The sequence below is a fragment of the Dendronephthya gigantea genome, unplaced genomic scaffold (genome assembly GCF_004324835.1).
Source record: "Dendronephthya gigantea isolate DGI-Jeju-01 unplaced genomic scaffold, DenGig_1.0 000007F, whole genome shotgun sequence".
Lineage (NCBI taxonomy): Eukaryota > Metazoa > Cnidaria > Anthozoa > Malacalcyonacea > Nephtheidae > Dendronephthya > Dendronephthya gigantea.
Window position 1 is genome coordinate 844,976 of NW_021163017.1, and position 24,329 is coordinate 869,304.

Sequence of the window (24,329 nt, forward strand, 5' to 3'; positions counted from 1 at the left end):
GATGTTTTGGTTATGAAACTGCTAATTGAAATGCTTGGCTTAACGGCTAACGCTCTTTTGGCGTCGAGGTCTGGTTACCCTGGTAAGCTGATGCACCAAAATTATTTTCTCTTCTAATTAACCTTTGTTATGCACTAGTGATTCGCCATGTTAATTTCCCTCCATGTTTCCTTGAAACAACGTCAGCAGGAAACAAGATTTATTTCCCAGGAAGCAAAATTGTTTCCAATATCAGAATCAGACTCTTATCTTAAGCGTGATTCATGTAGTGGAAACATTGTTCGCTGCTCCTTTTTCCTGTAGGCAACTCTGTTGTTGTGCCACAGATATTGTTTATACAGATATTACTACAGATATGTACTAGTATGCTGACTATAGTGTACAAGAGTCTTACCTTTGAAACAGCTGAAACAATGTGCAGGTATGTTAGTCTACATCCGCATTTTGCAGTGAAGATGAAGTCTCGGTGTCCTCATATGAAAGTCTGGATGGTTTTGTCAGCCTTTCAGCTAACTTTCGACGCAGTTCTCTGACATCAGCCATGAGTTCAATCTCTCTCTTTTCAAACGTTGCTCTCTGTCTTTCTAACGAGGGACCTGCAATAACAAGAACTCACGTTACTTATTTTGTGACAGAAAATCCGGCCGTTTCTTCGCTTTAGTCATTGGCCGCAGGCTTCTACTCCAGATATAATATATGGATCTCGCTGGCTTCGACCAACAAAATAAGATGATCTCAATTCTACGTACCTGACACTTCCCCCGTGTCCCTAGACGGTGTACTATAATCAGACTGCGTATTAAGATGTCTTAATCGGCGTTCCTCGTCCATCCTCGCAAGGTATTGCTGTCTGCCCAGTTCGGCAGCCTTGCTACGACGTATACCATCCTAAGACAGTTGAAAATAACAAGGAATATGAACTTATGATGTGAAAGAAAGACATATGACAAACATAGTGTATCTTGCAGGCAAAACTTGTGGGACAAAACAATCTTGTATGTTATAGTGAAAACTGTGTGACGTAGGGACATTGAAGGACGTGTATCATTTACCCCGAACTACCCCAAATTACTTCAAATTCAGATGATAACATCGTTGGAGCATTTCGTAGGTTGAGGCATACCTCTTTCTCCTTTGAGTCTTCAATCAATTTCGCTATTTCCCCTTCTCTACTTTTGTTTTCAAGAATACGTTTGGTCAACTAAAATGGACAAGATAAAATTACGGTCGCTTTAGCTACAAATTCAAGGAGATTGGGCCAAAATGTTGGGGGTTGAGACAGACACACTTCTTGTAATTTATACATTGTATATCTCAGAGGAGGTTATCTTTATTGTAATACCTGTGTTTGTTGCAACTCCGTTTCCATGTCGTCCAGTCTTTTACGAAGCTCCAGATCAGTTTGCGTTTCCAAATCCAGGTTTCTCTGTTGCGAATTTCCCAAGCGGGCGTGTTTCACCTGAACGCATTAAAGTGAAATTGTCGATGCTAGTCATCCAATGCTCAAAAATATAGTAAATAAAGTTTCTCGAAACCCAGAGGCCTTCGCTAGTAAAACTTCCTTTTAATTTTTCCAACTAGTAATCTCTAATTGTGTCGAAATATCGTGAAAAGTTCTATATTTTAGTCCTTTGAAGAAGCGAATTTGGTTGGACGATATTTTGGAGAAAAGATTCCTGTTTCTATTGAAGAGTATTTGAGCATCCCAAACTAGTATGTATTCGTAAAACGTTAAAAAGTTATCATACCATATTGTTATTCAAATCTGTTTCCTCTCTCATTTCTGTTGCACGACGAAATAGCTCGTCCTCAAGCTCTTTCTGACGTTGGTGTGATTCAAAACCGGCTCTCAACTCAAAGGTTGCTTTCACGTCCTTCTTTGCCAACTCCTGTTGTGCGGACAAAACACCAGCTCAAACAACGTGACATCGTAGTCAACAGAGTTGAATATAAGTAATTATACTTGTTGGTACACCACGTAAGTATTTAATACTGCAAGCATCATCCTTGTGTACCTACAAGCATAATTACTTATCGATTGTCACCATGCAAACATACAAGAATAGAGTTGAATATGATCCTTTCTTTCGACGTTTTCCAAATGGGGATGGGAACCCAATAAATTGCTATACCACTAAACTAGACTCCCCATTAGACTATATTTATTTAGGTAATAATCGAGCATATTTTCTTCCAAATTTGCTGCGATTGTAACGCAGGCGAAATTTGGGTACGATTTTGACCTTCCCTCTCACCCCACCCTATTTTCTTGCCCCTTTTCCGAAACTGGGAAGTGGGTTCACGCATGAGACTGCATGGGCAGATATTAATGTTCAGGGGCCGGTTGTATAAAGCCCGTTTAGCTTAATCGGTGGATAAGTCAAAATCAAATAACACTCTTACAACTCTTTTGAATGAGTCAATGTGAATATTATGCACTGAATATGTAGTTTTAAACAGTATCTTTGTATTAAGGTTAAAAACATTTAGTTTGCCTGTTAAATAAAACCACAGACTTGCTTTCTGTTTTGAACTTATCAACCGTTTAAGCTAAACGGGCTTTATACAACCGACCCCAGGAACATATACATCCAGTTAACAGTACATACGTGTTGAAGCGCCTCTTTCTGGGCTTGCAGTTCCAAATTCTTTATTTCAATGTCATCCAGAGCTGCTTGGGTTTCCTGCTCTCGTTGCATTGCCTGGAAATAAGTGTGATTGATCAATTGAATGTATATTCTATGTTTTTACATGATTGGGCTAAAATCATTTGATTGAGACAAAAGAAAGTGAGGCGGTATTGCCTTGTCTTTTTACAATATCCATGAGGGGTGTAAACCAGGGGGGTGTAAACCAGGGGGGTGTAAACCAGGTATAACAGGACACGAAGTCTCTTACAAGATAGTACGCCTTTATTAGTTCAATCCAAATGAAAATTATATTTGTAATCAAAATAAACTGCTTTAGAATCATTTATATTAAATAAACTCTATTAGAATAAATTGTTCAACACAAAACTACACTTTCCAAAAGCTAAATAATTTATTCAATTAAATTGAACGAAATGAACTACTTTTAGGCATAGTTCATACGCCGCATTTTAGTCGCGTCGAATGCAATTCAAACAATAAATAATAAGATGATAATGATGATAATGAGATGATAATGAGGCTGAATGAAGTTTACCATCTCATTGTCTATTGTTTGAATTGCATTCAACTAGGCCTTAATAAACTATCCTCGATACTTAAAGATAATCTACTTTGTTCCAATCTAGCGTTTGTTCTCCCTCCTAGAGTCTCTCAAATGAAATCGCCTAAATCAATTGTATATTACGCTGCTGATGAAATGTCATGTTATTGTTTTCAAGAATCTTGCGTGAGCAATATCTCCTCTTCATCAAAACGCGACTGTTCATTTTCATCAAAAAGATCTTCTCTTAAAGAACCCAAACTTTCCCCATCATCTCCGTTGACGAAACAGCATTGAGGTAGCCTATCGTACTTGTACAAGCAGTTGGCGATACTGCAAAAAAACATCACGATGGACAGCCACCCGAATAAGTGCCACATCACGGCTGTTGTAACCACTTCGGTGTCAGAGGCGAGTTGCTTCTCCGTCAAATCCCTGGTCGCGTTTCCAAACCATTTGTTCGCACCAAACTTGGTATAAGCAATCTCCCAAAACCACGTTCCTTGCGTGAGCACGAGAACGGTTCGGGCGACGAAGAGCTCGCGTCGAAACCTCGGTAAACACGCTTCGAGAAGAACGACCAGAGCGGCCAAATATATGATGATGTATAATAGCGTGTGAATACGCACGTCAAATATATCACGTCCGTGTAAATGGAATGCAAACAAAGTGCCTTCCACGGCAAATGCTAACGCTAGGAGCGTATACTCTGCTTCTTTTGAAAACTTTACAACTTTGTACACGTTGAATATTTCGACCAAGCCAGAGAATGCAAAGAATGCGTACATTGTGGCATGCGAGAACCTATTTGGCCGCGTGAATTCATCCTTTGCGTTGACCAGTTGAAAACGTAAAGTGCCAACTTCAGCAATGATGCCAGCCAAACAACCAAGTAGTTTAAACCCTGGTTCAAACGGAATGCTTCGAAAACGCTTCCACGGTAGGCGTCTCCATGAACCAATAACTATGTCAGAGTCGTCCATTCTATTCTTCCTCTTTTCTTTAAAGCCAGCTGCGTAATCCAACACGACATGGAACAACCACCATAAACCGATAACGATAAATATACTTCCAGGCAGAGCATGACCTGCGTACGAACCCATTTCGTGTCTTTAAAATATCCAACGTGTATTCACTAGTATTTGATGTTTACAAAGAAGAAAGTATAATTGCTAATAATAGCCCAATTTAGTGACTTATGCAAATCGGACCAAGGCCGACCAACTATCGGCCTTTACGTTTGAAATATGTTTTGGAACTTTGTAAGTGGGATTCCCCTTGTAATGTAATACCTTTTAAAAGAGAAAAAAACTTTGAATTCTGTGTAAAGATTTAGCTACGATTATTCCTGATTGTGGATGAACTTATTTTATTACACGTAAAATGATATCATCAATCCTGACTATATATATACGTCATCGGCTCGATATACGCACGCTATACCGACGAAGCAACTGTTCGGGCGAATTTTTATCGAAACATATAGTGTTTTTTTTTTAAATAAAGTAGATTTATTCGCAGATAGTTCGTCTGTTCGGCTGGCTTTCAGACACTGACAGGGATTATCAGACAAACCAAACACAGTATTTTTTCCCCTAGCTGACAAACGTATCGATGCTTGTCGTACAAATCAAGTAGCTTACTAAAATTAGCACAAAATATTCAAAACGGGCACACGCGTGCATATGCATAGGAACACTTTCTCAATATTGGCCCGGGCTTGTTGACAAAAAAAGGCAGTCAAATTTCAACTACAGTTGAAAATGACGTCTTGGTATACGTCACTAGACTACTACCTTGATATTAGTGCCGAACGAATGACCACGGGGGGAGGGGAAAGGGGAGCAGTGATGTCAGTTTAGTTTTAGCATACAAATTCAAGACTGATAACATATTTAAAACAGGTATTTGTCACCAGAATACCTCGATATTGGTAAAGAAACATAGAAGAAAGAATAGACAACAGTAGTAGACAATAGTAACATCCAATCAACAGGAGTTTGACAGAAAAAGCATTTTATTTTTATCCAAAAGTATTTCATCATACTGCGTTCAAAAATGCCTGGTTTCCATTTGTCGTGAGTGTCGTGAACATGTCAAGGTGGCTGATGTGATGGAGTATTTATATGAGTGCGCAGTCAACAATGACCGATTTAAATACAGAAATAAAGACAAATTTACATCCGGACTATTTCTCATCTGTGAAAACGACTTCTTCGTGACTCAACCAGGCATAAGCAAACATTGATTTCAACTATTTTCTCCCGTAGCGGCATGTGTTATTGAAATCGTTATCGAAATTTTCCTCATCGAAGACTGTAAAAAAATTGATGCCTATTCAAATGCAAATTTACTGTAAAGCTGCAAGTGACAGAACTGAAGAGAATCATTAAATAATTTAGAACATAAATCTTGTTCCTTTCAGGAGTCCAAATATTCATTTGATGTTAGGGAGATTTAGCATAGAGGACGTGAAAATGGTGAGTAAATGGCGTGGCATGTCCATATTTGGGCGCATCACGCCATTTATTCGCCATTTTCACGTCGTCTTTGACGTTCACGTCCTCATGCTAGATTTCCCTAATGAAACTGCCGTCAACTACACGACCAGTTAGCCACTTTGTATAAGTTCGCGAGAGGAATTTACAAAGCGATGCTGAGCATTGACCCATGCAATGTGACGTGTTAAATGGGCAAATTTACATATAACCCCATACCACAGGCAGGATTTCGATTTATGATATTTTATGTAAATAATCGTGCGAACGAGTTCTCAAGTTCTGCTATAGAGTTGCTATATTGTTTGAATCGTTAGTTCGAAGTTGAGATTCATTATTTCATTTCAGCGCATGTTGGCATTGACAACAGCCGTTCAACACTATAAATTGTAAGTGATATTATCCCATAAGCGAGAGAATTCCTATGTACTTTTAGAGTTTGTTATAATCCAAACAATTTATAGTTTGTTATAAATTAAGGGATGTAAATCGCCTACGGCCGCTGAAAGGTATACGCTGAAGTTAATTAAGACGATTTGAGATCATCCACATCGGTGAAACGGTAAACGAGTTGCGAAGAAACGAGATGGGGTCGTTTGAGGGACATGCTTTGCCAGGGAGTCTGTTCATTGCCTTCGGTTTATGGTGGCTGGTTCATGTTATTCTGGACTATGCAAAATATTTGAAAAGACAGAATAATCGGGGTCAAAGCTCAAACATCGGATCATGGAGACGATTTCCAACCAGACGATTGAGAAATGTTCCGTTGGAACCAGGATTGAAGCTTGCTGGTACCTTCGCAGGAATCATCGCTGAGCTCTTTGCGATTCACTTTCGACTGGTCGACGAAAACAACGATTTCGTAAAGCCCGATAAATTTGCTCACTCTACGATGTACGCTTTCTTCGGATTTTCCGGCCTGATAGAGATTTTCAATCACTACAGAATTACACATTTCTCAAAAGAAGCAGAGTACATCATCCTTGGGTTAGCCTTTGCCGTGGAAGGCACTTTGTTTGCATTCCACCTACACGGACGTGATATATTTGACGTGCGTATTCACACGCTATTATACATCATCATATATTTGGCCGCTCTGGTCGTTCTTCTCGAAGCGTGTTTACCAAGGTTTCGACGCGAGCTCTTCGTGGCCCGAACCGTTCTCGTGCTCACGCAAGGAACGTGGTTTTGGGAGATTGCTTACACCATTTACGGCGCGAATAAATGGTTTGTATACGCAGACAAGGATTTGACGGAAATGCAACTTATGCTCGACACTGAAGTGATGACGATTTCCATAATGTGGCACTTATTTGGATGGCTGACCGTTGTTCTGTTTTGTTGCATTTCAACGAATTGCTTGCACAAATACAAAAGGATTCCTAGTTGTTGTTTCGACAACGGAAATACGGAGAGAGGTTTGGGTTTGCTGAACGAGAAGCTTTTGAAAGAAAGTGAAATTGAGTTATCGGATGAAGAGGAAATATTAATCAAGCGTAGCCAGGAAGAGACCATGAACTTGACATCTGAATTTCTGAATAACAATAGCGTGGAGGAAGACTTATTTTGAATAGCTTTGATGAGAAAAAACGTTAGAGAAATGTATTTTTGTATTACAGCTGAAACTTAGCTTCTACGCGATATGCATATTTCAAATGTGATTTGTTCAATTAATTAAATTCCCTAGAAAATTCTATATAAAATCTCGTCGACATGACTGTTATTGTATGTCTGTATCTAATACAAAACCTTGCGCAGAAATATAAAATTCATACGAGTTGCTTTTCATGCACCGCCAATCCATACACTTTCTTACACTTACATTTTGAGAACTCTTCACTCATTTACATCGCTTTAAAATAGAATAGCATTGCAAGTTGCACGAAAAATTGCACCGTGTAACACAGCCTTAAGTGCTTCATTTAAATTTTTGTGTACTTTTAATAAAGTTCGATCTATGTATTTATTTTTGACGTTCTGGCATTTGTGAACGTCTTTCAAGTGCAGGTTGGATCTTAAAACCGGCTCCCGCTGTTTTTGTTGATGTGTTTTGGCATACGGCTGCGTTTGTTGCAAAAAATGTCACAAACTCTTATACCTTATTACCTTTCTACACAATTTTAAGTCGAAGAGTAGAACCTTTTATAGCGGACAGATGACGTAATACCAAGGTTTCCAAAACGTTTTTATTAACTATTTGTAAACACGTAATAATTTAGGTTATTAATTGTACGTAATTTGCTATCGTACGTGTAATGTGAAACCCACGCTTAACTTAAAAAACATTAGAACAAAATTATATTAAGCTGCTCCATGCATGGACGAATATAATCCTGGAAAAAGATCTTTTCAGCAGGACGAAAAAAAAACTAGTCGCTACAGAGAAAAGTGCTAGGGCAATTCAAACGATTTATGAGGTTTATTATTAAGCTCATTATTTGTTTGAATTGCATTCGACGCGACTAAAATGAGACGTATACGTAACCCAGGCCTAAAAAACTATAGTGTATAACGGAAAACGTTTTATAACCCCATATATATACATTATACATCGTTGAACTAAAGGGTATCGTTTCTGTGTCTGATATCAGTATCAATACGTCTTTGAACAGAGTCCAGAAATTGATTTAGGTTGCGTTTCAAGTTTCTTGCCGTCATAAAGTACAGGAAAGGATTGCAACAAGAGTTGAGAAAGCTGAAAGCCATTATCCATCGCCAGGTCTCCTGTCTCTGAGGAACCGTCAAGGATTTATCTGCGGTTGATACGACACGATACACTGTGTACGGTAGAAAGGTGGCGTAGCAAAATAAAACAATCGCAAATGTCGTCCAGGAAATCTTGAGCGAGCGCTCTTTGAAAAGGCTTTCAGCTTGCTTCACCGACCTTAGTATCATTACATAGACGATCAGAATTGATAGAAGTTGACAAAAGGATAAAAACGACAGGAAAAGCTCGTAGCTCGAGTGAAAATCACCCATATCCCCCCAACTGAATCGATGCCCAACTCCTAAAACCAAAGCGATTATCCACGATAAAGCAATCACGTAGTTCACGAGCTTGTTCGTGACGAGTACTCGGTGTCTGAACGGTAGAAGAATGGCGAACAACCTCGACAGAGTCATCACCAATACAGCGTTTCCCGTGCAAAATAAGCAGAAGACATAAAGCGATGTGTAGTAAGGAGAATGCTTGGTCACTCGTCTCAAGTACAAGAGGTATGCTCGCCATGGAACGTAGGTAGTCAACGCCACGAAATCTGCTACGGCCAAGTTTAAAATCAGCTTGTCGAACGGCTTGAAAGGCTGTTTTCGCCTCAGCACAAAAAAGACGATGACAACGGCGTTTGCGATCGAGCCAACCGCGCACTGAATTGACGTAAAGCTCACGAGAAATATGGATTCCGCAGAACTCTGCAGAAACAACGCTTCCTGAGCTGTGCTGTTCGACATTACGCTGGAACAGCTGAAGCTCAATTAGGACAGAGCGTTTTTTGCACATGCAGTAGTTGATAAAAAGTACCTGCTATAATCTATTATTCATTTGGAGGAGAGACTTTAACGCCTATTTCGTGTCACAAGGTTGTAAATCTTCCCATAAAAAAAATTACAATGATTATTTTCGCAAGAGTGCAAGCAGCCGATTGGGAAGTTCTGTGACAAAAATACGCTCATTAATCACGCAAGACTTATCGCTGTCAAAACTCATATAGACGCAGGGGGCTTAGAATTAAAAATATAAAAGAAATTGTCAATGTGCCATGTCTGACACACTGCTGTGTTTGGAAGATTAATAAAACGCCAAAGAAAATGTTCTAAACACCAAAAATAAGAGCATGAAAAAATAACGATGGAAGGCAGTGAAAAGACCTAAAATTTTCCATGGTCTTAATTTACCAATTTTTTTAAAATTTACAACAGACAATGATGAAAAAATGATGATGTTTAAAGTTAGATTTTGCGTCGATATTATGATGCCTCTAAAATATTAATGTCCATGGATACAAAATTGAGATTGCAATCAGCAGAGGTGAAGATTGTTAATTACTATCATTCATGCACTTATTCAAGCTTGTAATTCTCGTTCACGCTTAAATTGGGAATAGATGAGATGAATTTTGTCGATTAATGATTAGTTTCACACGATTAGCTGTGTTCCTATGATGCGACGTGATCGACGATGTGATATTTCAAATGTCATTTATTTAATTAAATAAATTCTTAGAAAATTCTTTAAAAAAAAACTTGACATGACTGTTACTGTAGCTACGTCTATAATTCAAAACCATGCTCAGAAATATGAAATTTATACAAGTTGCTTTTCACTGCCATACATGCACCTAATTACTAAACTCTGTGAACCGAAACGATAAATTGGTCACTATCTTTGATGCAATTTGAATTGGCACCAGTGCCAGTCCATTTCTATTGTTTTTGTCTTCACGGTAGACAATCGCGCGGAAAAAATTGATAAAAAGGGACTGGTACTGAATTCGACTTCAAATTGGCTTCCAAGATGGCGGCCGGATAACTCATTGAGATAACGGATAGCGTTTTTTTAGATTTCGTCAGGCCTTGGCTATTACAAGCATATACAAGAGCCGAAAGGAAAAAACCCTTTGGACAGGTTTACTTGAATACAAAAAAACTTTAACTGAGTAATATATACCTCTACAAAAAGTCCGACGTAGCGGTTTGAAATCGAAGCATGTTTCTGATTGGTCAATGCCAATTGCTTTGACCAATCAGGAACAGGCTTAATTCGCAGACTACGTCACAGCGCATGCAGACTTCTTGCTGCGGAGCGAGCGAGCCTGAAGCGAGCGAGCGTAGCAGCAGTCTAATTGGCGCAGTAGGCAGTGAAAAGCAAATTTTTAGGGTTGCGTTGCATTGTGGTTGTGCGCAGTGACGCAGTTGTATCAGGCCTGCTTGTATGCGCAGTTGTGCACAAATTAATCTCACGTTTCAGTGATATGGATTAAATACCAATATGGATTAAAAGTCAAACGTCCAAGTCTGGAAGAGGACCAGATTTAACATACATTCTGTTCTTCATTCACTTTTGTTTTCATTTATTATAAAATTGACAGTTGCTTGTCGTTTTGCCTGTTTTCTACTGTAATTTGTTTTGATTCACAATATAAATATTCGTGCATTGATGTCTTGATTTTTCGTTTAGCATATACAGCATTGACTATCAAATCGTATTTTAAGTATATTGTCGATTGTTTTGCCTGTTTGGACTTATATTTTGACTCAGTGTTGATAATCCAAGTTTATTTCTTCATCTTTGTCATTGCGCCTCGTGTTTCATCGTCATAGTGTGCCTGGGCAGTCTCGGCCGTATTCGAATTTAATTTCTTTGAACTATTAAACTGTTCGTTTCTCGGTTTCATTTGCACTACGGTACTGCGCTTAACTCAGTGTGAGCCCTGTGAGGTTTACTAGGGGTAAAAAGCTCAGTAAAACCTGCAATTTAGTGTTTAAAATTAAAAATCCAAGTGTTATGTTTTACATATTTGTCATTGCGGCTCGTGTTTCGTTGTCGCTTGCCGCATGTAAATACAGTAGATGAGTAGCAATTCTTTGAAGGAACTGATTATATCTTCGATTTCATTTGCACCTCTGCGCTTGATAGTATTTCCTATTTTATCTTATTGTTAGACCACAATTTAGTTTAATACTCCAAGTTTATTTTTATATCTTTGTCATTGAGCCTCGTGTTTCATCGTCATAGTGGGTCTGGGCAATCTGCCATATACGAAAATACAGCAAACGAGTATAGCAATTCTTTGAACTATTTAAGGCAAGACGACGATGCCGAAGGGTCGCCGAATACATCAAAGGTGGATTACATTCTTATTTTGTTGACTTTAGAGTTTAGTTCAGGCCCTGTTACACGATGCAATTTTTTTGCAACTTGCAATACAACCCTACTCTTGAGAAATGTAAAATGCCAAAGTACGTGTTTTGCGTTGATATTTTTCCAATCCATATGGCATATCTTCATTGACTTCACTGATTTCAAGCAGAATTCCAAGTTGCAAGAAAAATTTCACCTTAACACACCCTTTGTTAAATTAGTTGCGACGTGATCGTGTGACACATATTTCACAAATTTCAAAGCTTTTGTAATAAAATTTAACAATTGTACAGTTTTGCCAATCCTGTTCTTATATGATATTTGGTTCAATTTGTTTTTAATGCCCGCAGCTATCCCTACCTTGCAGGTAACCCAGTTATATATAGGATATTATTATATGCATGGGGCCTGATGGGTATTTTACTGAGAACTAAAACACTTGTAGGAAATACGCCACGACACTTGGGGTACAGAGCGGATATTTTCTGTATGTCACGTTCACTGGTCACGTTTAGGGGCGACATATTAAGTGCTTCATTTCAATCCTGTGTACTTTTAACGGCATATGGCTGCGTTTGTTACGAAAAAAGTCTTATCCCTTTCTACACGATTTTAAGTCAAAGACTATAACCTTTTATAGCAGACAAATGACGTTAATATATCAATGTTCCCAAAACTTTCGTAACTATTTGTATAATAATTTAGGTTATTAATTGTACGTAAATTGCTATTGCACGTGTAATATGAAACCCATGCTTAAATTAAAAGGGAAATTTCTAACATTGGCGCAGTGATGGTATGCGTCGTTCACAAGGTAACTAACTACCCCGTGTCCCTAACCACCCCAGATTAGTTAAGCTGCTCCATGCATGCATGGACAAATATAATCTTGGAAAAAGATATTTTTCAGCAGGACGAAAAAAACTAGTCGCTACAGAGAAAATTGCTGGGCGGTATTTCATTAGCCAAGGGTAATAAAAGACTTTATACATTAACTGGCTTTTCAACAACAACATCTGGTGCCTTTTCTAAAAACATTTAGTTTATTGTATAACAGAATATACATTCATATCATATACATTAACCTCACACTCTCACACATATACATTATACATCGTTGAACTAAAGGCTATAATTTCTGTGTCTCATATATCAATGTCAATACGTCTTTGAACAGAGACCAGAAATTGATTTAGGTTGAGTTTCAAGTTTCTTGCCGTTATAAAGTACAGGAAAGGATTGCAACAAGAGCTGAGAAAGCTAAAAGCCATTATCCATCGCCAGGTCTCCCGTTTTTGATGATCCGTCAAGGATTTATCTGCGGTTGATACGACACGATACACTGTGTACGGTAGAAAGGTGGCGTAGCAAAATAAAACAATCGCAAATGTCGTCCTGGAAATCTTGAGCGAGCGCTCTTTGAAAAGGCTTTCAGCTTGTTTCACCGACCTTAGTATCATTACATAGACGATCAGAATTGATAGAAGTTGACAAAAGGATAAAAACGACAGAAATAGCTCGTATTTCAAGTGAAAATTACCCATGTCTTTAAAGCTGAATCGATGCCCAACTCCTAAAACCAAAGCGATTATCCACGATGAGGCAATTACGTAGTTCACAAGCTTGTTCGTGACGAGTACTCGGTGTCTGAACGGTAGAAGAATGGCGAACAACCTCGACAGAGCGATCATCAATACAGCGTTCCCCGTGCAAAATAAACAGAAGACATACAGCGATGTGTAGTAAGGAGAATGCTTGGTCACTCGTCTCAAGTACAAGAGGTGTGCTCGCCATGGAACGTAGGTGGTCAACGCCACGAAATCTGCTACGGCCAAGTTTAAAATCAGCTTGTCGAACGGCTTGTACGGCTGTTTTCGCCTCAGCACAAAAAAGAAGATGACAACGGCGTTTGCGATCGAGCCAACCGCGCACTGAATTGACGTAAAGCTCACGAGAAATATGGATTCCGCAGAACTCTGCAGAAACGACGCTTCCTGAGCCGTGCTGTTCGACATTACGCTGGAACAGCTGATGCTCAATTAGGACAGAGCGTTTTTTGCACATGCAGTAGTTGATAAAAAGATGCAGTAGTTGACATGACTGTTACTGTAATGTCTCTAATTCAAAACCATGCTCAGAAATATGAAATTTATACGAGTTGCTTTTCACTGCCATACATGCACCCAATTACTGAACTCTATGTGAACTGAAACGATAATTTGTCACCATCTTCGACGCAATTTGAATTGGCACCAGTGCCAGTCCATTTCTCTTGTTTTTGTCTTCACGGTCGACGATCGCACGGAAAAAATTGATAGAAAGGAACTGGTACTGAATTCGACTTCAAATTGGCTTCCAAGATGGCGGTCAGATAACTCATTGAGATAACGGATAGCGTTTTTTTAGATTTCGTCAGGCCTTGGCTATTACAAGCATATACAAGAGCCGAAAGGAAAAAACCCTTTGGACAGGTTTACTTGAATACAAAAAAACTTTAACTGAGTAATATATACCTGTATAAAAAGTCTGACGTAGCGGTTTGAAATCGAAGCATGTTTCTGATTGGTCAATGCCAATTGCGTTGACCAATCAGGAACATGCCTAATTCGCAGACTACGTCACAGCGCATGTGCAGACTTGTTATATAGAATATTATTATATGCATGGGGCCTTATGGGTATTTTTTACTGAGAACTAAAACACTTGTAGGAAATACGCCACGACACCTGGGGTACAGAGCAGATATTTTCTGTATGTCACGTTTAGGGGCAACATATTAAGTGCTTCATTTCAATTTTGTGTACTTTAAATGGCATTGTTACGAAAAAAACATGTCTTATGGCATTGTTACGAAAAAACGGCTTTGTCACGAAAAAACATGTCTTGTCTTATACCTTTCTACACAATTTTAAGTCAGAGACTAGAACCTTTTATAGCAGACAGATTACGTTAACATATCAATGTTCACAAAACTTTTGAAACTATTTGTAATAATTTAGGTTATTGTACGTAAATTGCTATGGTACGTTTAATATGAAACCCAGGCTTAACTTAAAGGCAAGCGCACACCAGAGCTATGTGCTTAGCAAAAAGTCATTCGTGGCCATTGGCGTAAGCTATTTGCTCTCGTGTGCGGCCGACTTTTCGGGCAACTTTGGTCATTCGTGCCAAAGTCGTCGGAAAAGTCGCCGCACACGAGAGCAACTGGCTTACGCCAATGGCCACTTATGACGTTTTGCTAAGCACATAGCTCTAGTGTGCGCCGGCCTTAAGAAACATTAGAACGGAATTATATTAAGCTGCTGCATGCATGGACGAATATAATCCTGGAAAAAGATATTTTTCAGCAGGACGAAAAAAACTAGTCACTACAGAGAAAATTCAGTGCTAGGCGGTCTTTCATTAGCCAAGGGTAATAAAAGACTTTATACGTTAATTAACACGCTTTTCAACAACAACATCTGGCGCCTTTTCTAAGAAAAACATTTAGTTCATTGTATCACAGAATATACATTCATATAATATAAATTCACCTCACACATATACATTATACATCGTTGAACTAAAGGCTATAATTTCTGTGTCTCATATCAATGTCAATACGTCTTTGAACAGTGCTCAGGAATTGATTTAGGTTGCGTTTCAAGTTTCTTGCCGTTATAAAGTACAGGAAAGGATTGCAACAAGAGTTGAGAAAGCTGAAAGCAATTATCCATCGCCAGGTCTCCTGTCTCTGAGGAACCGTCAAGGATTTATCTGCGGTTGATACGACACGATACACTGTGTACGGTAGAAAGGTGGCGTAGCAGAATAAAACAATCGCAAATGTCGTCCTGGAAATCTTGAGCGAGCGCTCTTTGAAAAGGCTTTCAGCTTGCTTCACCGACCTTAGTATCATTACATAGACGATCAGAATTGATAGAAGTTGACAAAAGGATAAAAACGACAGAAATAGCTCGTATCCCAAGTGAAAATTACCCATGTCTTTAAAGCTGAATCGATGCCCAACTCCTAAAACCAAAGCGATTATCCACGATGAGGCAATTACGTAGTTCACGAGCTTGTTCGTGACGAGTACTCGGTGTCTGAACGGTAAAAGAATGGCGAACAACCTCGACAGAGCGATCATCAATACAGCGTTCCCCGTGCAAAATAAACAGAAGACATAAAGCGATGTGTAGTAACGAGAATGCTTGGTCGTTTGTCTTAGGTACAGGAGGTGTGCTCGCCATGGAACGTAGGTAGTCAACGCCACGAAATCTGCTACGGCCAAGTTTAAAATCAGCTTGTCGAACGGCTTGTAAGGCTGTTTTCGCCTCAGCACAAAAAAGACGATGACAACGGCGTTTGCGATCGAGCCAACCGCGCACTGAATTGACATAAAGCTCACGAGAAATATGGATTCCGCAGAACTCTGCAGAAACGACGCTTCCTGAGCCGTGCTGTTCGACATTACGCTGGAACAGCTGAATGAGCTGATGCTCAATTAGGACAGAACTTTTTGTGACAGTGACAACCACTGATCTATATATATGTAGTTCCTAACAAAGGTTCTGAGGCACGTTTCAGACGTCGAACTTTGCATGCAAATTAATGAACTTAAACAAAGACTTTAGTTCATTAAGTTTAGGTTGAATAGGTTCGGCACATGAAAATTTCGACGTCGATCTGAAGCAGGCCTAATTCTTCTCATAAAAAAATACAATGATTATTTTCGTAAGAGTACAAGCAAGGTTCCGCTTGGGAAGTTCTGGGACAAAAATTCGCTCGTTAATCACGAGCAAAAGACTTGTCGCTGTCAAAATTCATAGACGCAGGGGGCTTAGAATTAAAAATATAAAGCGATTGTCAATGACAATGTGCTACATGTCTGCCACACTGCTGTGTTTGAAAGATTACTACAAAGGAAACGTTCAGAACACCAAAAATAAGGGAAAGAAAAAGTATATGGAAGACAATAAAAAGACAATTTTCTATAGCCTAAATTTACCAATTTTTCTTAAAATTTAAAGAAGAGAAATAATGCTGTTTAAAGTTAGATTTTGCGTCGGTGTTAGCACATTATTCATTAATAACGCTAAAATATTAATGTCTATATATGGATACAAAATTGAGATTGTGATCAGCAGAGGTGAAGATTGTTAATTACTATCATTCATGCACTTATAATCAAGCTTGTAATTCTCGTTCACGCTTAAATTGGGAATAGATGAGATGAATTTTGTCGAGTAATGATCAGTTTCATGCGATTAGCTGTGTTCCTATGATGCGACGTGGTCGGAGTGTGTTCACGAATCAGTGATACGTATGACGTTGGCCGGCGATAATTTATCAACAAATTGATTTGTCGCAAAATTCAACCAATCAATCGCACATTATCATTTCCTAAACCTTGTAACGCCTGTACTCTAAACTTTTGAGCAAAATTTTCATTTTTTTATATAACAAACATATTGTCCTCTCCCGGTTAATTGTAAATTGTAAATTGAATTTTTCGTCCCCATTATACAATTATTAGAAAGAACACTGACATTTGCCTTATGGCAAAAGATAACTCTTATGATAAAATCACAATAAGCCTTATTGTCAACATAAAAAAATTAGTGAGGGTCGAATATACCAAAATATAGTATACTCGACCATGGTAATAAAAAATTTAGTGAAGGTTGAATATATACTTGAATATGGTATATTCGACCTTGGTAATAAAAGTCAGTAAAGGTATATAGAATATACCGGAATATGGTATACTCGACCTTGGTAGTAAAAAAACCAGTGACCCCAGAGGCATGGCTATTTTGAAATACGAACATACACCTCGGTAAATACAGTAACGCTCCAAGTTTTGGTGATTGGCTGCGAAGGGGGGGGGGGCGGATAATGAAATAAAAAAGTATAGAAATTAAGCTCTAACCTTGCGTTGTATTTCATCATCCATCCTCTTTAGTTCAACCTCCTTGATCTTGCTCTGATTTTCCATGTATTTCCGTCTCACAGCGTCCATCAACTGCAGCTCTCGCGTGTGAACTTCGCGTTTCATTGCTTGTAACCTGGAAAAGTTATTACAGCTAGATTTACTAACTATAAATGTCGGGTGCAGCCACAGAGTAAAGTGTATAAGGATTTTGACAAACGCTTCGTTAATTTACACTTTGAATCGCTATATCTCTTAAAATATGAAGAACTGTTAAAATATTTAACACTATTTTCGTTTGCTACTATTTCTTTTGAATACGAGGCAGGGTTTATGTTCAGATATAAACAAAACATGCATGCAAAATATGATCACACATCGTTATGAACAAAACCGATGTACAGTAGACACTTCAACCACCCTTTGACCAAATACCTTTAAGTAAAACCGTTCGAGAAGGTGTGTAAATGGTGAGGAAAGGGAGAGGACGCTAAGCTTTCTTTATTCACACACCTGACTCTCTGATCAGCTAGTTTTTGTTCCTCCAGTAAGATAAGATCGCGTCTTTGTTTCTCAGCCTCCATCATCAACTCCTGCTTGCGATAAAATGCCTCTTCTGATTCTTTCCTCTGTTCCGCTTGTTTTTTTAATTCTACAGCCAGTTGCCTGGTGAAAGTACAGGAGATATAATTATTTAGACGAGGGCGATGCATGGCGAGGAGGAAGGCAGGGAGGCGGGTGCAACGGAGGGGAAGAAAGGGCTGGTAACTGGATAGAGGTTGATTGGAGTATTAAAGGAAGGATAGAGCGTGCATTGATGATATCGGAGGAAGGATGAGGGTAATGGAGGGGTACATTAGAGGAACTATGAGCAATGCGGGGAAGAGGGGTAAAAAAAGGAGGGAGAGGATGTGGAAAGTTTGGAGAAGAGAGGGTAAGAAGAGAGAGAGAGGGCGATGAAAAGTGAAGGCAATTCAAGAGGAAGGTGGAGGGAGGTAAGGCGTGATGGGAAAAGGTCGAAGGTAGAGATGGGGATGGGGAGAGAGGGAAAATGAGGGGTGGTTAAACCTTGTCATAGATAGCGTACAACAGTACCTTTGTTGAAGATATTCCAATTCCTCTTGTCGTATTCGCTCCCTTTCTTGAACCTGTGAAGAAAAAGCATCAACTTGAATTGGAAACTATGTTTCATGGCTAGCTCTCATACAAGTAAGAGCAAACGTACCTGATAATCAACGATAAACTTGGGATATTTATTGAAGACCGGATACTGTCCTTTGGTAAGCGGTTTGAAGTCTTCCAACATTTTCCCAGGATCAATGTCAGATGGGGAGGTGTTTTGAAGATGGTAAGCTTCTTGAATGACTGCTGAGATATCGCAGGCGTTGCGGTGATGAACAAAGTACTAGAGAGGGAAAATATTGATTGAAACGAAACTATTGAAATTCATAATATATTTCAGCTCGATGAATTTCTGTATCTTACACCACAAATTAGGCGGATAAGTTTACGACTGATAAAGAAATCATATTTTTAGGCTTACCTCAAAGTCTTCCTTAGCAGTACATTGCAAGAGAACCTTTCTCGAGCATATGAGATACGAAGTGACGAGGAACAACAGAAACGATGGATGATTGCTGAAGATATGATCCCATATTCGCAGCCATTCCTCCTTCGTGAGAACTTCAGAAAATAATGTTTCGATAATCGGCCAACAATATATCTGAAAATTGAAGTGTTTACATGATTGGCAAATGAAATAAGTCAATGAAAATTCGCGAGTCAAGGCATGCATCATGAACGCCATAATGGTTTGGTCAAAGAACTAACCTGAGATTTGATGTCGGCCTGAACGAGATGGTGTAAGAGGTTTTTGTCATGATAAACAAGAAGATTTTCGACCATGCCCAATAAGTTGATTGGCGGATTTGGAAAGAACTCGAACCAATTTTGACACCAGTTGACTGCAAGGTACATAGGAAAGACATAGAAGCTTTCACAATGAGTAACACGGCTGAATATTTTTCCAAGATAAGAAGGGATTATTTGCAATTCTCAAGCCCGCTAAAATGTGCAAAACTGGGAGATAATCACCACCATAATGAACTCAACGAGACGTTACTATCCATCTCTCATTCGAATTTCAGAAACGATTTTAATTTTAAAAAACACTCAAAAGTTGTTTTACTCTTCTAACTGTGCTAACCAGGCTAAATTTATTGAAAATATGTACCATACTATATTATAATATAACATTTATAGTACGCGCGTGCTGATTGGTCGGGAAGCGTGTTTCTATAACTGTATAGAAACACGGGAATTTTCCCGCCGAACTTGACAAGCGAAGCGATGTAATGAGAATTTCTAATTCAATCGAATTATAATATTTGTACAAAATCTTTTTATTGAGTTATATTATAAAAGAAATAGAAAACATTTTTTCCTGTGTTTCTATACAGTTATAGAAATTAACACTTGTGGGAGTTTGGGAGAACTCGAAATAACGTGGAAAAACTCGCCCTACGGGCTCGTTTTCCCACTGATTATTTCTCGTTCTCCCAAACTTCCACGCGTGTTTCTATAACTGTATAGAAACACGGAAAATGTTTTCTATTTCTTAATGGTCAAGTTTTCCTTCTCGCGTCAGATATAGTAATAGACAAAGCTATTCCTAGTTTGATTCCTACCTAGAACTGTTGCGACTACTTCGAAACATATCAACTGGTTGTTCTGGAACAACTTCACAAAAGGAAACACGAGAAGTGGAAGGTATTCTGTCTCGCCGAATACCGCTGACCAGTGAGCCAGGGCGGACAAAATCCTGCGGAAAAAGAACAGAGGTAAATTGATTTGCCACAGATATGCTGTGGTTAGAAGAGGCCCAAAAGCGTTGACCTGTTGTGAGATTGAGGTATATTGCACAAGATTTGAAATATTTCTGTATGCTAACCTTTGCAAGATTCGCAACAGCTTTCTGCTCTTGATGGGATAGTTTTCGTGCAGTCTCACAAACGCTGAATGAGTTCCTTTGTCAACCAGACTACAGAATGCAGCATGATTCTCTGGGAGTTCAAGAAGACTTCGCCATATGAACATTCTATAAAAATGCAGGTGCATAAAAAATTGTTATTAGTTCCACATATTGCTTGCCATAAAGACGACGCAAAATACAAATTGTAGCTAAGAGAATGTTGTAAAGTTTAACTGACCTATATTTTGCAGGATATTCCCCATAACCTTTAAGGATAGCCTTCAGTCGGCTGTGACTGAGACCATCACTGACCGTGCTCTATAGAATCAGAGACAACAGAATTAGGGATATATAACAAGCGAAACTGATCGCTAGTGGTGACTGGATGCCCCACTATGTTTCAGCTTTGATTAATAAATCAGGTCCGGAACATGAACTATTGTTTTCATTGAGTTCGGCGTCTAGCGAAGTTTGATCATATTAACTAATGGTTTATACGAAAGTTCTTTACCTGTTCATCTTCCGTTGTTGTCTCGGAAGGCTTCAACCAGGATGGCTTCACGACAGTCCTTCGTTTCGAGAATGAACTCGTTTCCACTCTCTTCCTGGGATCCTCCATGGAGGTCGATTCGACCGTGGAGTCGCCACCAGTCTTCTTGCGCAAGCGATCATCGACCAGTGTTTTAAACACCGGAGCTGGTGCCTAGCATTTGAAAAATAAAATGAGGTTTCCGTTCAAGATATCTGATTTTGATTTTCAATCCAATTTAACCTAGGCTAAAAAGTGTTGTTTTTTATGACGAAACAGTCAGGTTTATACAAAATATATGAAATTTGCCCGGCTGATTTTAGGATTTTCGTCAGAATAGACAATTCCAGCGATTTATTTCCAACCTTGGAAGCATTGCATACCTAAGACGCGTGATAAAGAGAGTATCAATCTGCCTACCTGTTTCAAATGGCTTGTCAGAGCCGGTATGCTGTAAATATTTATAGAACCGCTGTCCATAATACACGCCATGTCCGAACCGTTTGGACTTAGATTGAAGGAACTGATGCGCTAAAAAACATAAATTAAAACTTGTTACTTATTTTTCTCGTAGTTAGGAACGCACCATACCTTGGCTGCACCTACAGTGTGTATAAATCACCTTTTCATGGGATCCAACTTCGAACACCAGTTTGCAAGTATGAATGTTGACAAACCGGATAATGCCATCTTGGGAGAGAATGCCAAGCGTTTGACTTGAGCCACCATCAAAACTGTCTGCAATGAAATTCAGTTGTTTCACCAACCGCACTTTAGTTGGTAAATCAATTATTCGTAATAATTTCTTCGACTCCAAAGTCCAGATGTGAAGAAAATGAGATCTGAAGTAAGAAATAAACGAAGAATTTAAGCTGTTAACTTTTGGGGCAGACTTTTGTACAGTTATATCAAAGTCATAATCTCTCATGCAACTAGTTTTTACTTCTCACCTTCCTCCAGCAGCAAGCAGTCTTCCATCTTTGGGTGTGGCAAAGGCACGATAATGTGGCGGTTGCCCTTCTGGTATTGGCAACTGATATTTGCATACCAAGCTCTCAAAATCCCATGCAAAAATGCTGTCATCTTTGAAGCTCGAAATCATTGTGTTACTCAAAGGAAGGAAAAACACCTAAAATGATAATGAATCACGTTAGGTCAGTTCTTCTCTTGAATGTCATTGTAAATAGAGTACTTCATGTATGATATTTTTTCAGCTAACCGTACCTGCTGGATTCCAACAGTCTGTGCACCATTTAAAGTCTTCTTCTTTGTGAATGTATCAAGATCCCAGATTTGAGCAATCTCGTTGGCAGTTGTTAGAGCATGCCGTCCGGACGCATGGATTGATATGGAAGATATTGAAGACTCATGATCCTTCATCAAGCTCACCAATTCCTTCCTTTCTGCAAGTGTGAATTATCAGTGAACTACTGTAGATTACTTAAACTCAACAAAGACAATTCAAACAACACCATAAGGGTACATTATGAATACCTGTATCATAACATCTTAGAGAACAATCTCCGGATGCAACTAAAACCTCATTTTTTCTGCACAAATTGAATGCTAGAGCTGTGCAAGGGGTGCCAGTCTTTACCAATAAAGTAAATCTAAAACACACAGAACCAATATCTTAACTTTGGCAATCTTCATGCATCATAGTGATATGATATTGCCTTCAGTATTTTTTATCTATCTAGGAATTGTAGGTTCTAGTACACTAGAAGAATATTGCCTATTTGCCTTCAGTATTTTTATCTATCTAGGCATTGTAGGTGCTACTAGAAGAATACTGCCATCGTTTGACAAAACTACCTGTCAGAAACGGTCGGTCAAAACCGCTTTACTCTCAGTCTCAGCCATTAAAAGGTCTTAAAAGTTAAATCTTATTATCTTACGTGTTTCTGCTGAGGTAGAAAGAGGAAGATGTTTCCCTGCTGGTCACCAGCTACAAAGGAATCTCCTGCACCACTGAATGCAAGCTGCGTGAACCTAACACAGTGCTTGATCGAGGCCAGGGCGCTCGACATTGATTGTGAGATGGAAAGTAGTAATCTACACAAAAATACAATAAAATAGAGCAATCAAATTCAAATTTCGCGCCGTGAAAAATGCCTTCACCCTGACAAAAAATAAGCGTACCCATCTTCGCCGGGTGTTAATTTTCGAAACCACAGTCTACCGCACTCCTTCTTGAACACATTTAACTCTTGCATGGAGAACAACGACGTTATCTACACAATTTTTTTGAAAAAAAAATAAGTATTTATTCCGCCATATTGCATTCCTCCACTGAGATGTATACATACACTGGAGTATGGTGGATGTTACAAACACGTTCGAGAATAAAATGAATGTAACAAAAGCAACGTGGAAACACCATTCTTGCAACATTCAAAAGTTACAATCCACGTTGAACGGGGATTTTTTGTGCAAATCAACTGATCTTTTGCTTTCTGCATTGCGTAAATATTTGCAGGTACAATATGTACAGATCACTACAGCTGTTGAAGAACTCGCGCGCTGGAATACAGCAGGCGAAAAAGCTATTTTCCACAGGTAAGGACAAGCTTTGTGGAACGGACCACGCGTCGTTTCCCTTGGGGCCAATTTGGGGCTAATTTGTCAATAATTGTCAACATTTCTTTATTCCGCGCGTTCTAATTTGTACTGAATTTGGGAAAGTTCTTGTTTATGTCACGCGAGGTGCATTTGTACTTTTGCGTATGTAAAATTGAGGTGTTATAACGCACAAAATATATTTCAATTTGTGTGGTGTAATGATTTGTAATTTTGTATAGTATAGACCAGAGTTTACTGCCTACGCCGTGTTGAATCCGCTTGGTACCACAGCATGTACTTAGAGTCTAAAACTGCCCTGACTAAGTAGAATTTATATAAAACACGTCGTAAAACACTGCTTCTATAAGACAATACTTATCATTGTGATGAATGAATGCACACAGGCCTGGGGCTCATCGATAGACCGTAGACATATTAAACGAATTAGCCATTTCACAGTTACTCGTGATTTAAGCGCTGTAATTTCTTTCTTTCACAATTTTTTTGAGCCATTTCAATCTTTCCCAAACGAAACACTTCAGTCTTTACCCGCTTCCTGGCCAATATGCTACACTTATAACTAAGCTCATAAACACTTCCCACTAATCCTAATTTTACACTTATATTTATGCTAAGTTATCTGGTGTGAAATGATTTGAAACTCAGTTTTTGACCAAACCATTTTCTTGCCACAATGTGTTTTATCTAATACCAGATCATTTTAATATTGTCGTGGGACATTGACAATACCAAATTACTATGTAAGTCTCCATATATACCAAATGAAGTTTCCAACCATTGGT

The 24,329-nt window shown here is 38.9% G+C and overlaps 3 protein-coding genes across 4 annotated transcripts in view; 1 reads left to right on the top strand and 2 right to left on the bottom strand.

Moving 5' to 3' along the window:
- LOC114517364 (TBC1 domain family member 31-like) overlaps nucleotides 1-24,329 on the bottom strand; it is a 31,855-nt gene that overhangs the window by 7,252 nt on the left and 274 nt on the right. Inside the window, exons 2-24 of the mRNA XM_028537058.1 lie at nucleotides 23,107-23,198; nucleotides 22,863-23,019; nucleotides 22,459-22,574; nucleotides 22,189-22,367; nucleotides 21,915-22,093; nucleotides 21,587-21,806; nucleotides 21,385-21,495; nucleotides 20,947-21,138; nucleotides 20,674-20,753; nucleotides 20,415-20,561; nucleotides 20,152-20,285; nucleotides 19,295-19,428; nucleotides 19,008-19,187; nucleotides 18,690-18,869; nucleotides 18,560-18,612; nucleotides 17,978-18,130; nucleotides 17,465-17,600; nucleotides 2,610-2,702; nucleotides 1,749-1,889; nucleotides 1,343-1,459; nucleotides 1,124-1,201; nucleotides 750-888; nucleotides 395-596 (exon numbers count right to left, since the gene is read on the bottom strand). Of these exons, the coding sequence (XP_028392859.1) occupies nucleotides 427-596; nucleotides 750-888; nucleotides 1,124-1,201; nucleotides 1,343-1,459; nucleotides 1,749-1,889; nucleotides 2,610-2,702; nucleotides 17,465-17,600; nucleotides 17,978-18,130; nucleotides 18,560-18,612; nucleotides 18,690-18,869; nucleotides 19,008-19,187; nucleotides 19,295-19,428; nucleotides 20,152-20,285; nucleotides 20,415-20,561; nucleotides 20,674-20,753; nucleotides 20,947-21,138; nucleotides 21,385-21,495; nucleotides 21,587-21,806; nucleotides 21,915-22,093; nucleotides 22,189-22,344 (2,793 nt within the window). The 5' untranslated portion in view covers nucleotides 22,345-22,367; nucleotides 22,459-22,574; nucleotides 22,863-23,019; nucleotides 23,107-23,198 and the 3' untranslated portion in view covers nucleotides 395-426. The remainder of the gene's footprint in view (nucleotides 1-394; nucleotides 597-749; nucleotides 889-1,123; nucleotides 1,202-1,342; nucleotides 1,460-1,748; nucleotides 1,890-2,609; nucleotides 2,703-17,464; nucleotides 17,601-17,977; nucleotides 18,131-18,559; nucleotides 18,613-18,689; nucleotides 18,870-19,007; nucleotides 19,188-19,294; nucleotides 19,429-20,151; nucleotides 20,286-20,414; nucleotides 20,562-20,673; nucleotides 20,754-20,946; nucleotides 21,139-21,384; nucleotides 21,496-21,586; nucleotides 21,807-21,914; nucleotides 22,094-22,188; nucleotides 22,368-22,458; nucleotides 22,575-22,862; nucleotides 23,020-23,106; nucleotides 23,199-24,329) is intronic.
- On the bottom strand, nucleotides 3,089-4,512 carry LOC114517366 (transmembrane protein 45B-like). The gene has a single exon (XM_028537061.1). It carries the CDS (start codon nucleotides 4,293-4,295, stop codon nucleotides 3,366-3,368), a length of 930 nt encoding a protein of 309 aa, XP_028392862.1. The 5' UTR covers nucleotides 4,296-4,512; the 3' UTR covers nucleotides 3,089-3,365.
- Nucleotides 3,990-7,331, top strand: LOC114517365 (transmembrane protein 45B-like). 2 transcript variants are annotated; one of them, XM_028537059.1, is made up of 3 exons: nucleotides 3,990-4,132; nucleotides 6,039-6,079; nucleotides 6,171-7,331. In XM_028537059.1, exon 3 carries the CDS (start codon nucleotides 6,277-6,279, stop codon nucleotides 7,258-7,260), a length of 984 nt encoding a protein of 327 aa, XP_028392860.1. In that variant the 5' UTR covers nucleotides 3,990-4,132; nucleotides 6,039-6,079; nucleotides 6,171-6,276; the 3' UTR covers nucleotides 7,261-7,331. The 2 variants fall into 2 exon arrangements, with proteins under 2 accessions (XP_028392860.1, XP_028392861.1); XM_028537060.1 differs by lacking the exon at nucleotides 6,039-6,079.